The sequence below is a fragment of the Sturnus vulgaris genome, chromosome 8, assembly GCF_052056855.1.
Source record: "Sturnus vulgaris isolate bStuVul1 chromosome 8, bStuVul1.hap1, whole genome shotgun sequence".
Taxonomy (NCBI): domain Eukaryota; kingdom Metazoa; phylum Chordata; class Aves; order Passeriformes; family Sturnidae; genus Sturnus; species Sturnus vulgaris.
In genome coordinates, this window is record NC_142250.1 from 27,035,430 (window position 1) to 27,048,849 (window position 13,420).

Here is a 13,420-nt window from a genome sequence, read left to right on the forward strand (position 1 = left end):
ATTTTGTGCAGCAGAAATCTGAGAATGCATTTCAGGGCTTACTGAAGTCAGAACAACATTGATTGTTCTTCTCTACATCTGATCGTTTGTCTGTGCTCTTGGCAAATATCTACAAGGGGTCTTGGGAGTAGGGACAAGGAGAAAACATGTCAGAAGTTCAGCTCTGGTTCCAGCTTCTGGGAAAAGTTGGCCCAGTGTGAGGGGAATTGTTTAAAAAGTCCTTGATCATACATCTTATTCCTGAAGCAGTAGAAAGTGAGTGCAAGTACAAACAATCCAGACCCCCAGAATTTCCTTGCCTGCTATGTGAGATGCAGATTCTTCTCAGAACTGTATAGGAAACTTGGTTGAAGAAATATTGAAAATCTGAGCATGGTTATGGATGTACAATGATTTAATAATCTGGAGAGAGGAAATATGTACAGGAAACCTATTTTACATGTAGGTCTCTAATGTAGTACCCAAATTTGGAGGAGGTTTAAAGGTCGCTTCCAACCCAAACTCTCTATGATTTTAAGGAAGTCAGAGTGTTTCCAGGCATTTTCCCAGAGACATTGGGTCAGGTCTTGTGAAAGTAATGAAGAGAAACATGTCTTCATCTATCAGGTACTTAGCCTGAGAAAATTCCCAGCCCCGTGGGAATCGTGTGTCTGAGGAGAAGCCCTGCCTGGGCTGGGTGTCACGGCAGAGCTCTGGCTCCTGGGGACAGGTGCTGTGCTGCAGAACTCAGGCTGGATTTCCCCTCAAAACCTCCAATAATCCATAGCCTGTGTAGGAACTTCTGGAGGCGACAGGTGTGCTTTAAGAAATGTGCGAGACTCGAGGCTCAGAGCTGGTAAACAGCTCTGGCGTTCTGCTGTATGACAAATGACATCACCCATGAAGTGTGCCTTGGTATGGCAACAAATACTATGGCAACATCTGTAAGTGCAGCTAATTTTAGAAAAGAGGTGCCAGGCTACAGTAGCTCAGTTAAGGAAAAGCAGTTGGATACTTTGTTCTTACAGCAGTCCTGTAAGTATGCAAATATATACACGATAATCACTCCCTCCCCCGCCTGGCCTCCCAGTACCTGTTCTCCAGTTAGTGAGGATTTTGCAGCAGCGCAGAGGCAGGTTTTAGGAAAAACACCCTTAAAACAGAGCATGGATTTCTTGGGAAGGTGAGAAGTGTCCATTTTGAAGGACTTCAGGTACATGTTAGTCTCTGAGGTAGATGTCTGCCTCTGGTTAGTCTGCCTTTGGGAGGGAGGGCAAACACTGGTGGATTTTTCTTAATCCTGTGTCTGTAGTCCAGTGATAGGAGAGCCTCTCACCCATATCCCTTGGGAAAAGCAGCACAACAGGCTTCATATTAGAAGCTGACTATGGAAGGAGTTGAGAGGTTGAATAATTTTTCCTTGAGTGTATTCAGCACACTTTTGACCTATGAGCATCTTGTGACCTATCCTACCTTGTCTTGAAATGTCTCCATTAGAATATTATGTAAATGGGGTAGTGAAGCCAGCATGGAAATTGGACAATATGCAATAAAAAGTGTTGATTTGACACTGAGGCCGTGCTCTCTGCAGTGTATCTGTTCCAATTTAGATCCCACCAACAAGCAAAATATTGCATTGCAGATGTGCAGGTTGATAGGATGCTTGGGTCTGATGGCTCGAGAATGTGAAAAATTCTCATCTCACCTCTTTGTGCCCTCTCCAACTGATTACACAGTGGGGACCACGGAGTGCAAAAATCAGCTGGCTGATGTTGGAGCCGTGCTGGAGACACATGAGTGCTGTCAGAGCAGCTGTGGTCAAGCCAACAGTGCTGGCTGAACGGCTGGTGGAAGAGCAGAAGGAGGTGTTTGAAATGTGAGGGATCTTGAGCAGCTCAGCATCTCCCTTTTTTTTTTTTAAATAGCATGAAGATATGGCAAATGCTATTGTGTTTGTAAAGTGAGGCAGTGGATGATTTTTAGATATAATACTAGGGAAATTGGTGAATATAGGCAAGGACTCCTTGATAGTTATTTTTTTTTAGCTCATGGTAGTTGGGTAGGAGAGGTCATAATATAAAGAGAGTCTTAGGACCATGTTCACTGGAACAGACTTGCTTTGCTTTCTGGCAGTCACCCTCCTTCATGGAGCAAAATTACTAGGTGATTAGTTACTTGTATGCAGAGTGGGAAGATATTTTAGTTAAATGGGAAGATACTTCAGAGAAGGAATCTTGACACTAGAGTCTTCCTTGGAGCAGATACATTTTGGAAGTACTGGGTTACACTCTTGGTGTAATCCTAAATAAAATGAAAAAAAATTGTCTAGAAGCAACTATGGGGATAAGCTGTGAAGTATTAACTGTGTTACTGGTGACTCATGGATGTGGAACTATTAAATAAATTTTGAGGTTATAAAGGCAGAAGGAGCATTGTACTCAGACACTGTGCAAGATCATGCAGGAGAAGAAAATCAGTCACAGACATTAAGCAGAGATTAATTCTTCATCTAACATCTGCTTCATCAAGAGCAAAACTCTTGGGACAACATCCTATCTTGATTGTAAAATTAGCAGTAATGAAGAATTTACCTTATCCATTAGTACAGTCTGCTGGAACAGTTGCCCTCCCTGTTTTTTAAAAAAACACCCAAAATAGAACAAAATACCTTCTTACCCATGCTTGTCTAGCTTGAGTTTATCAGGTTTTAGCTCTGTGCTTTTGTGCACTGAATGGAAAGGCTCTCTACTTCCCCAAGCAGGTACTCACATCCTGTTTAAAGACCAGTTTTTCTCATAATGCAGCAGGTTTTTCTACTCTAATGATTCCTGTTTGGGTGATGCTTCTCTTGACAAATGGCAACAAATCCGATGTCCTCAGATTTCTCATGTTCCATTTTATAATGTGGGAAGACAATTCTCGGAAAGGTGCTCTTTGTAGAAGTGCAGCTCTGCACGTCCTCAGATTCATAGATTTAAAGCATAGAGAAGAAGTAATGATAATAATCTAATTGTATAGTGCAGTCCAGAGAATCTTACTCAATAATTTCTACATTGAGTCCCCAGTGTAGTTTGAAGTATTGCTTCTTGGCTGGAAACATACTCAGTCTTTACTAATACTTCAATTATGTGATCTGATTTGAATTGCTGCTAGAACTGCATTTCATTTTTAATGCTGCAGCAAATGGACTCTGGGCTGAGTTGGCCAAATTCAGTGATGCTGAAAGACAGGCTGGTTTGCTATGTATCTGAGAGCTTCAGCACCTGTGAAATTTCAAATTGCAGCCATGATTCCTGGATGATGAAAGCCAAGCATTGGAACTCTTTGTTCCTCACTTTCCCTTTCATGGCGTTATAATTATTTGCAAAAAGAGCTGAAGGCAAAAAATTCGGGGGGATGAAATAAAGTACTGGCTCATTCAAGTGGAGCACTTTTTTTTTCCTTGAGATTTTTTTTTTTTAATCTTTAAAGACCCTTGAAAGAAGGAATTTTTCTTCTTGAGACTGAGGATTGAGAAGGTTTTCTTTCTTTTCAACTCAGCCAAAGGCTTCATGGCTGATTAGTGTGTCCCTGGAGGGGGGCAGACAGAGACTCAGGCTCTCTGTGGATCTTGGATATGGCTGGTGCCTGAGGGAAAGGAGAATCTTTACTTGTGCCTGGTGCTGCTGTGAGATTATTAAGATTCCACGTTGGAGGCATCTTGGATGCAGCCAGCCCCAAGGCTGGACAGAGGGGGCAAGGCTGACCCCCCACCATAGTGCATCCCTTTGTTGGATCCATTACTGCTGAGATGTCTGCTGGCTCCTGGGCTCTGTGGGTGCCTCTGCAGCCTCCATCAGGTTTTGCATCACTGGGAGCTGTTACCAAAGAGCCAATAGTGCTCAGTGGCCCCAGCTCCCCATCACCAGCTGGGAATGCAGGTGCTCAGGACATTGAATAGCAGGTGCAATCAGAAGAGCCCTGCAGATCAAAGTCCTGTGTGCCTTGGCTGGAATAAGGGCAGCTGTAGGGTTAAAGGCACTGTGCTCTCCTGAAAATTGGGTGAGGTGCCCAGCTCCTTTTTGATTGTTTCCCCTGCAAAAGTTCCTCTTGGCTCAAAAGAAAAAAAAATTCTAATTCCATAGCTTTATTCTTTTGAAATAGGAGGTGGTGCACAGCAGAAAAATGTTGGAGGATTTTATTTGCTGTTGCTATAAGATCAGGAGAGTACAGATAAAGCATGCAGCTTTTCTACTGCAGGAACTGATACAGTATTTTCTAAAGATACGGTCTTGGCTAGTCTGAATGTTCTGGCACAAGAAAAATGGCTGCACATTTTGGAACAACTGGCTTGTGTTTCTTCATGTTGTTAGTTACCTGAAAATAGCTCTTTTCTTCTTACATGTGTTTTAGTTTATCTTCCTAGACTCTGGGATATTTTATTTTAGCCTTGCAACTGTAGTATTTACTTCTCTCATGTATTTTCAGGTGCAGTGGAAGGATGCTCACTGCACAAAATAAAGCACAATTTCTATTTGTATTAGATTGCAGATCCCCCTGCATTAAGGAGAAAAAGCTGTCTTTGATTCCCTGCCATTAAATACTTGTTATGTTGTTTATAGTGTTTTAAAATTAAAACCTCATCTGGTCATTTCAGCATTTGTCACCTTCTACTTTTCTGCCTCTCAATAGAGCATTTACAAGTGTTTGTATTGGCTTTTTCTGCCTAGCAACATTTGTTGCAAGTACTTTAGGAAAATAAATGGTTTTCCATCATAAATCCAAAGCTGCAGCAGGACTTAACAACCTTTAGTTATCTTTCCTCAGAGTTCTCTTTAGAAAGAAAGAGCTATCTGATGTGATAAAAATGAAGACTTGGTGCTATGAAATCTCTGTTTACATTCTGAAAACATCAAGTTTTTCCATTAGAGTCCGTTTTTATGGAGGAAATTGTGGGATGTCCCTCAATTCCATTTGCTTTGCTGAAATAAAACAGTGGGGCTGGGGTGTTTGTGGCTGACTGCTGGGGCATGGAAGAGAATTTTGGGGCTGGTGTCTGTGGTACTGCATGCTGAGGGAGGGAGGGCACAAATGAGAGCCCAGCTTGACAAATTGCTCTGCAGAGAACAATCTCTTCCCTGCAAGTTTGTGCTCTCTTTCTGCTGCACAGCTCTAATGTCACCAATTGCATTTTGTTGTGTTTAAGCAGTGACATTTCTGTCACTTTGTTTGGCAGCCAGTTCCTTATTTTAAGCGCCAGAGCTGACCCAAACTTGAATTTTCTATCTGAAAAGACAGAGATGATTCAATTTCTTAGTCCATCTAGACATTTTGATGAAGTATCTCCAATGGGCACTACTGATGATTCTGCAAGTTACAGGATTTTAGTGACCTTTGGCCTAATATTTTGTTTTTTTAGTTTCAATTTTTGCATCCATTTTGAAGAGGTAAATCGGATTTTTTTTTTTCTGTCTGAATCCAATGGGAATTGGAACAAGCTTCAAGACCTTTCACATTCTGATGATTACTAATAGCTCCCCATCCTTTCTTTGGCAAATTGCATGTCTAATTACTTTCATCTCACCCACAAAGAGTAGACTTCACCGTGGAACTCTTAATTCTATTTACTCTATGAATTTTACCCAAATTCTTGTTATTCATTTCACAATATGATTAAAACTGATTTTAATTGAGAATTAATCTGCTGGATTGATTGGAGATCCCTAACACAGCATAGCTAAGATCTGACTCAGATTTGTTTGTCTAAGTATAGTTTTCCCAGTGCTATATATAGATGGATTTTAGGAAGAAAATATTTTAATAGTTTCTTCCTTAAAAGCCGTTGGTTATACAACAGTCAGGATGATGGTGGTTTTTATTAAATAGAAGCTTGCTTTCAATGGTTTTGGATTTCTTTGTGTTGAAGTACCAATAATCTGGAATAAATGTCTCAAAGGGTAGAGATGGTTTCAAATGCATTTTGCAGACAAAATGTAGACAGTGTTCTTCACATGATGTCATTTAACCAGAGCTCATGTAGGACAGAAGGTGAATCAAATGGACTGTTTATTGAATTGTGCTGATGTTCATCTTTCTGTCAAAAACTTACTTGCAAATATGCCTTTTTCCCCCCCTTCTTTCATGGCAGCAATCTTTTATAACAGACTTGAGCCATGTTTGAATTTTTAAGACCTCGTGACTGTGACCTTCTCCTGCCTTGTGGTTGAATTGAAAGGCCAAACTCTTTGGGGTTCTGAAATCTTTATAGTGCTTTCAAAGTCATCCAGGAGGGAGATTTGGAGGCTTTCCCACGCTGAAGATCTACCTTTAGCATGCAAAGTTTTACATTTCATCTACTTACACTGGTTATTCAAGTTAAAGCAAGTTCACTGGAAATTCTGTCTAAATGCCTCATCTCTGGACTCTTGCAGTTGGTGTAGAATGATGAAACTCTTCAGGTGGGAGCAAAATTCAGGAAGAAAACTGAGGTTTCTGTGTTTTTCACACTGGCAATATGGAGATGGCTGTGCTCATTCATTCGAGAAATGTGTGTGTCATTTTATTCAGGTTATTGTGGAAATGGAAACAGTTGCATTATTAGCATAAATGTCATAGGAATCTTAAGGACCAAGCTTATCTGTATGTATGTGTATTTTTTCCTGGAGTAAGTTAAACATGAGCTTCACCTCTGTATCCAAACCTCAGGCTGGGTGCATGAAAGCCCTATTTTTCAGATATTGCCTGCAAGGATTTAATGCTGCCACACTCCACTGACTGACAGTTTTCAAAGGACAGCCTCTACTTCTTTTACTGGTTGTCAGCAGTAAAAACTTTTTGCATGTTTGGTGTTCAGTGTTCATTGCTCAAGTTGGTTGGCTGGTTGGGGGCTCTCATGGAAGATCAGAGGATTGTAGGGAAGGTGCTGCTGAGAAAATTAATCTCTCAGGGACAAAGTAAAATGGATTTTAAGAAGGAAGATGTTTCAGAAGATAGATGTAGGAAAATTTAGTGTGTTTTGATTAGGTCGTCAATGCTGCATACTTAAGCTGAAGATCAACTCTCATTAAGTTTAATTGGACATCTGTATTAGGTAGGTGTCTTTGAAAATCTTTCCCTTTATATATTCCTCTTTTTCTGCACAGGCAATATTACCCATGGAAATTCATCTGGTCTCCAAATTGTAAAGCTGCTTTTTTTTTTCCCCCACTAAGGGAGAAGTTGGATGAATATTTATTTATGGGATGAAGTAGATATTTGTCCTGTTCAGCTACTAATAGTATTTGTATAAATCACTTAATAAAATGAACATTGCTGTTCTGATATTCTCATTGGGATTCAATATGTATTTTTAGATGGGAATATTTTATTAACGCAAACATCTCCCAACCAAGCATTCATACTTGCATCTTTCAAACATCTGAAAAATGACAGCTGGAAATGGAATGCATGTTTGGACAACAGTAATAAAACTTAGAGTGAAGAGTTGTTGTTCTTTATCTTTGGAGACTGACAGTTTCTCTAGGAGATCTGCTGTGGCCTGGGACCACAGTCAAGAAGGTGGGTTTCTGCACCGTGTTTTACTGCTGTAGATCCTTCTCTGGCTTCTAGCTCACCTGTTTGGAAGCATGGTGTAGTTATCAGGAGTCAGGGCAACACAATTCTGTGAAAGCCCCACATGGCAAAGTTTTCAAGGAGTATCCATGGAGAGGAGAGCTGGGCATAACTGGCTTTGGGTGAGTCATGTCAAGGGAAGAGCTTGGTGCTGGGCTGGCAGGACTTTATGGTGCCTGGCACATGGTGAGGGTCACTTGTCAGCTGCCCCTTGGCTGAGTGGGTGGGGGAAGGTTGGTGCCATGTGGGAGCTGTTGGGATGTGGTACTTGGTTGCCTTTGCTTCTTTTCTTCAGTCCACAGACCCTGCAGAGAACATCTTGAGAGAGAGAGAGAGAGAGCCCTACCTGGCAGTGTGCCCTCTTTTGCTTCTGCATCTAGAAACAGTTTTTTTGGACCAAGTGTAAGCTGACATCAAAGATGTTTTCACTTCTCTCAAAGGTTATTATTTTAAAGGGCAAATAATGCCCAGAGCAGGACTTTACAATTCCCTCTGTATTTTTCTTCTGGTGACAAGCTGATTACTTTTCCTGCTGTTTTATTTTCCTGTTTTTGCTTTTCTCCAAACTTCCAACTGCCATGAAAACTCCCAAGTGGTTTTTGCCCAAATGCATGCAGGTGAGCTTTTAAATGTGAATTGCTCGGTAGATGAATGAGAATCAGTTGCTATATTTAATTATGCAGTCTTCTGTAATGTGTCTCCAACAAGCATTCATCTTATGGATGGTAATTATTCTTAGCATGCCCATCTGAGCAAAATTATGCTTTGGTAATTGGTTTTGAGTCCTATATCCTTTTATTTTAAGCAGCACTCACTTTAATCCTTTCTGTCAATGTTTGGGGATTGAAAGTGAGTTGAGCATGTGGCAGGAGCAAGGGAAGGATTTCTCTCTTTCTTTGTTAGGATGCTGCCAAGCTGATGTGGTAGCAGTGGAGGGTGTTTGGTGGTGGTTGATGATGACAAGCAGGCTGCTGGTTTGTTTGTGAATCCTCTGCACATTGAGGATGCCCAGGCATCTTGTGCAGACCCTTCTGCTATTGCTGATGCTGGAGCTGCAGCAAAAGTGTGAGACTTCTGTCTGGGGATGCAGGGCTACACTGATGGTACCACTGTTACTCACCTGCAGTGAAAATGTGATGATTTATCTTTGTGACCTATGTATAGACCAATGTCCTGGCAACTGGGCAGCAGGTGGTCAAATAGCTCTTTTTAAGCTTTTGAGATAGAAATTATGATTCTTCAGCTAAGTACCTGTATCAGACAGATCTGAATGTAACCTAGGGAAGTGGTTGTTTTGTGGCTTTATTTTCTTTTGCTATGCTTATTTGGTCTTGTTGGTTGCACTGGCTATTTTGTTTATGCAAATAAGGTCAGATGATGCTTTCTGCAAAGATGAATTGGATATCTCCATGCTCATCTCTTCATTTCTCTTCAGTGGGAAACTGAAGCAGAGGAGTTGACATGATGATTTCATGATCCTAGTGTGTGTTTCCAGCCAGAGGTAGTAACTCTTAATATAGAGGGAAAAAAAAAAAAAGGAGGAAATGCTTATGGCTGGGTTTATAGCTGCTGACAAAACCATGTGTGGAAGCTCTTTGTATTGTCCTGATGTTTTAATACATCTCCTCAAACTCAGCATGGTGTAGCCCTTTGCCATGGATTGTCTCAAATATATCTGTGCCTCCAGAGATCTCTCTTTGAAAGCCTGTCTGGTACCCTCCTTATTCTTCCCCACTCTGCACAATCCATCTGTGGAGCTGTGTGCAAGGACAGGGAGCAGAAAGCCTTTAATTCTCCCAAACTCCCTGCCCTCTGACCTGTGCAGCATTTCTATGGCCCTAGACTTGAAGAGTTCTTGCACCAGGCAAACATGGCATCCTCTGATAGGTCATTCCCTCCAGCAAAGGCCACTGTGTTTACACAACACAGGCTATAAACACAGCTCCTGGGAGAAGCCGAAATCTCTGTTCAAAGGCTGGTTGCTAAAATCCTCAACTCTGCATGAAAAATAGTCTGGTATACCAGAATAACCCCTTAATTCTCTGGAGGCAGAAGAGCTGCTTGCTGAGTAGCCCCACCATTTACTACTTCCCTTTGCACTCTGCTCATGTCTGCTACCAGTAATTGGGATGTGTTCAGTCCAAGACAGGTGTACCCTGAACTAGTTTTGTCAAACCAGACACATCCAAGTGACTAGTTTGAGTTCCCTAGTTCCATTTGGGGTTTAAAAAAAATGGCAGCTGTCACATTATTACAGATGAGTGTTAAGGTGGTGTTAATTTTGAGTGGCACAATGCATGTAGCTCGTGGTGGAAAAAACAGCATCGTGACAGTAAACTTTGCCATCCATGAAAGGTTATTCTTACAAGGATTGATATTCCATTTGCAGGAAGGAATTTATAATTGTTCTTCCTCATACATAAGCAACAACAATATTCCTACAAAAAGAGTGAAAAGGGAGATTAAGAATTCATGTTCTCTGCTTGGGAGAGGCAAGATAGACACATATTTGAGAACAGCTGTCTGTCCACTGTAAGAAATGATGTCAGGAAGCCAAACTTTCATCCTGGGATTCCTGCCTATCCCATCTTTGTGACTTGGCAAAAGTTGTATGAGCTTAAGGAGTTATTTCTCACTGAGGTCTGCCCTCCATCTAACTTAAAAAACAAAGAACATCCTTCCATCCTTTATATACTTGTTCTTTGGGGGCAAAACAAACTCTACAAAACAGCAGATGAGGAAGATGAGTTTGGGATGCTGCTAACAGGCAGGGAAGTAACTTTCTCATACAAGTCTATCTCCACTGAGGGCTGAACACTTCATGAATGTAGATGCTATGATTAGGAATAATTATTAACATCCTGGAGAGGTATGGATGGGCAAACCAGCAGGCACTGCCTTGTCAAACCAGCATGTCATCAGCACTAGGGCCAAACAATCTTTCATTTTTATTATATTTGTGATATCTCTAATTTCCTTGGCATAATGCACTTAATCCATAATTATAAAATATGCAACTAGTCCTTGGCTTTGCTCTGCTCTTGTAACATGAGAGTGGTTCTGTGTTTTTATTAATTTAACTTTCTATAAGCTAACAGATTGCCATAGAAAAAATCCAGAATTTCTCAACCAGTACAGCTAATAGCTGTATTTCAGCAAGGGTCCCATGGTACATGTTGAACAATAACTACCACTTCTGTGCCACTTGCAGTTTTTAATTGAATTTCTATCCCATGGATATCATGTCAGAGCCATTCATCTGCTCCAATAAGTCTTCTGATATTAAACAAGTTCTTCCAAATTATTATTGTAGTACAAATGCTGCTCGAAGGTTGATTTGCATTGCATATACACTGGTCTGGGGAAGGTAATGCAGTGCAGAAATCTTAGCTTATGTAGGCACAAAGCAATTATTTTTGCTGAAATTATTGTGCTGTACCTTTTCCCTTCTTAAAATGTTGGAATGATAAGATCTGCTCTTTCTGTCCTGCTTAGAGTGAAGCACTGACATTGGAAAAATATTTTACAGCTCTCTAGTCTGGAGCAAATCACTCCTTGTTTCTGCTCTTGCTTAGAGGCTCTGACTCTTGGAGCTGACTGCACTGGCATGAACTTGGACCAGATTCTCATGTGGTGGGGTCTAAACAGCTCCAAAATAACAAACTCTGACACTTCTGAAACTGTGCTCTTGGGTTCAGTGCATGGAGCTGAGGGGGTAGACTTTGCTGTCACCTTAACTCTGCCTTTTTCTTTAATTTTCTAACCTTTTTCAAAAGGTGAACCAAATCTTTGTGTTTTGAGGAATGAAAAAATTTAAACTCCAATTTCCCTCTGCCACATTCAGAGACTTCTTATGTCTGACAGTGTGTTTATGATACTGAAGCAGTACGGTCTATGACTCATTTTTGGGCTCTTGTTATTGAATGGTGTATTTGGCTGATGGCATAGAGTAAACAAAAGCAGGGTGATGTTTCTAACTAAACTGGGGAGAGGGTCTGCATCACTAGACCGTTCAGGAGGGGAGGTCTGAACTGTGTTTTCTGGCCAGCAGTAAGGAAAAGCAGAGGGAATATCTTCATTGCTGAAATAGAAATGAAACACTGTCTAGCAAAGCTCTTGTTGGGCTTTTGCTCAGGGAATGCAACAAGAAGTGCAAGCATGCCATACTAAGTATTAATTACATGGAGATTCCAATGTGCAAAATTAATGGTAATTTCCCAGCATGATTTTCCCACTCCTCTGTTTTTTATTGATTGGTATACTAAAATCTATTTGGGAATTAATAATTCAGTCACCTGAGAAATCATAGTGACTCCAAACATCTGGGCTTTGGAGCTGCTACCTCCCAGCTGAAGTTCACTCTGACAGTTGTAATTCCTGCCTCCCTCTCTGCTCAAGTCTGAAGGACATGCCTGGATGCACTTAGGAGGATGTAGAGAATCACTCAAATAACTGGCATGTTCTTGGTTTGATGTGCCAATACATGTTGAGTGTCAGTGTCTGCCCTTCAGCATGTTCACAAGAAGTTCTCAGGAAACTGCTCCTCTGCAGATTAGTGGTGTGAGGCAGGTTTGTGTAGGTGCAGGTTGTGTCAAGGTCTCCAAGCTGCCCATATGTGAAGAAAAGTTGCTCAGCTCACCAGCCAGAGGTTTCAACTAGGAGACATTCAATTTTTTATTGTTTTAAAGCATTTGGAGAATAAATTCCTTTAATGGTGTGCCTATTGTGATGACAAGGTCTTACCTGCACTGTGGCATGAGGACCAAAGGACATCTGGGTCCTGCTGAATGAATCACTGAAATCTGTTTTATGCATGAAGAAACATCTGCCTTAGGATATCCTGGTGTCCAAAGGTGTGAGCCTTGCTGTAAGGACAGCATTTGCTGTATTTATTTACATCCTGCCTTCTGGATCCAACATCATTCTGGGATGTTCATGGGTCAGCCCTAGGTTTAGTACTCCCTTGTGTTGATTCAACCTGTTTTCAGTTCCCACTGAGTTATCCAGGAGGCATTTCAAAGCATGCAGCAAAATCCCATTTAGAGGCTGTCTAGAAACCTCGGTGTGAAAAACCCTGCCTCTTTATCTTCCTTGTAAGGTTGCAACTATGATATTAGCTTGTGACAGCAATTATTGATGGTGTCATTAAGGATGAGATAGAATTCCTGGAAATGCATTTAATATTTTCCCCATTTTTGCTGCAGGGACACTGATAAGTGGTGGCAGAATGAGATGTAAAAAATAAAAGGAGACAGAGAGAAGGTGGGGGTTAAAGAAACCCATGTTTATCGTATGCCCTCATCCATGAGGAAGGGAGAATAATTCATGAAAAACTTTGTGTACCAGAGCTATTAAAGTGCAGTCTTTGCAAAATAATGACTTGTAGCAAAACCCCACCATTATTTATTTTCTCTATTTTCAGCATCAGTTGTGTAAAGTATGGACAAAAAATAACCCCTTTTGAAAGCACTCCCAATGTGCTGTTACAGTTGGCTTGAAAAGACAGCTGCTATTTCACCACGCTGCTTTGATTATTACAAACACATTGTTTTAAAGCTTAGCAGCTGTGTAATAGTACATGATGCATATGTACACGATGTTATATCTCTTTCTGCATTCCCTCTTTCAGTAATTACTGCACTTAAAGCTCAGTATGAACTTTATTGATCCATGATTGTAGCTCGTTAACACAGACCTATTCTCTTGCGTCTGAGTCAAGGACAAATATTTGTGTCTAAAATAGACTCTGGAGGAAAGTTTTTTTGTCTGCATGGACTGTGATTAATATAGTCACACACTAGAGGGGTTAAAGAGATATTTGGAGAGGGAGGGATGGGGGGAAATGAATTGG

The 13,420-nt window shown here is 41.0% G+C and overlaps 1 protein-coding gene across 3 annotated transcripts in view; it reads left to right on the forward strand.

Annotated features, from left to right (window-relative positions):
- SORCS3 (sortilin related VPS10 domain containing receptor 3) overlaps positions 1–13,420 on the forward strand; it is a 268,807-nt gene that overhangs the window by 99,553 nt on the left and 155,834 nt on the right. The window contains exon 1 of one of the 3 annotated variants that reach the window (XM_088169309.1): positions 7,814–7,971. The exons of the other annotated variants lie outside the window; for them this stretch is intronic. Coding sequence (XP_088025435.1) covers positions 7,829–7,971 — 143 coding nt within the window. The 5' untranslated portion in view covers positions 7,814–7,828. Of the gene's footprint in view, positions 1–7,813; positions 7,972–13,420 lie in introns of those variants that run through there. 3 annotated transcript variants of the gene reach the window in all.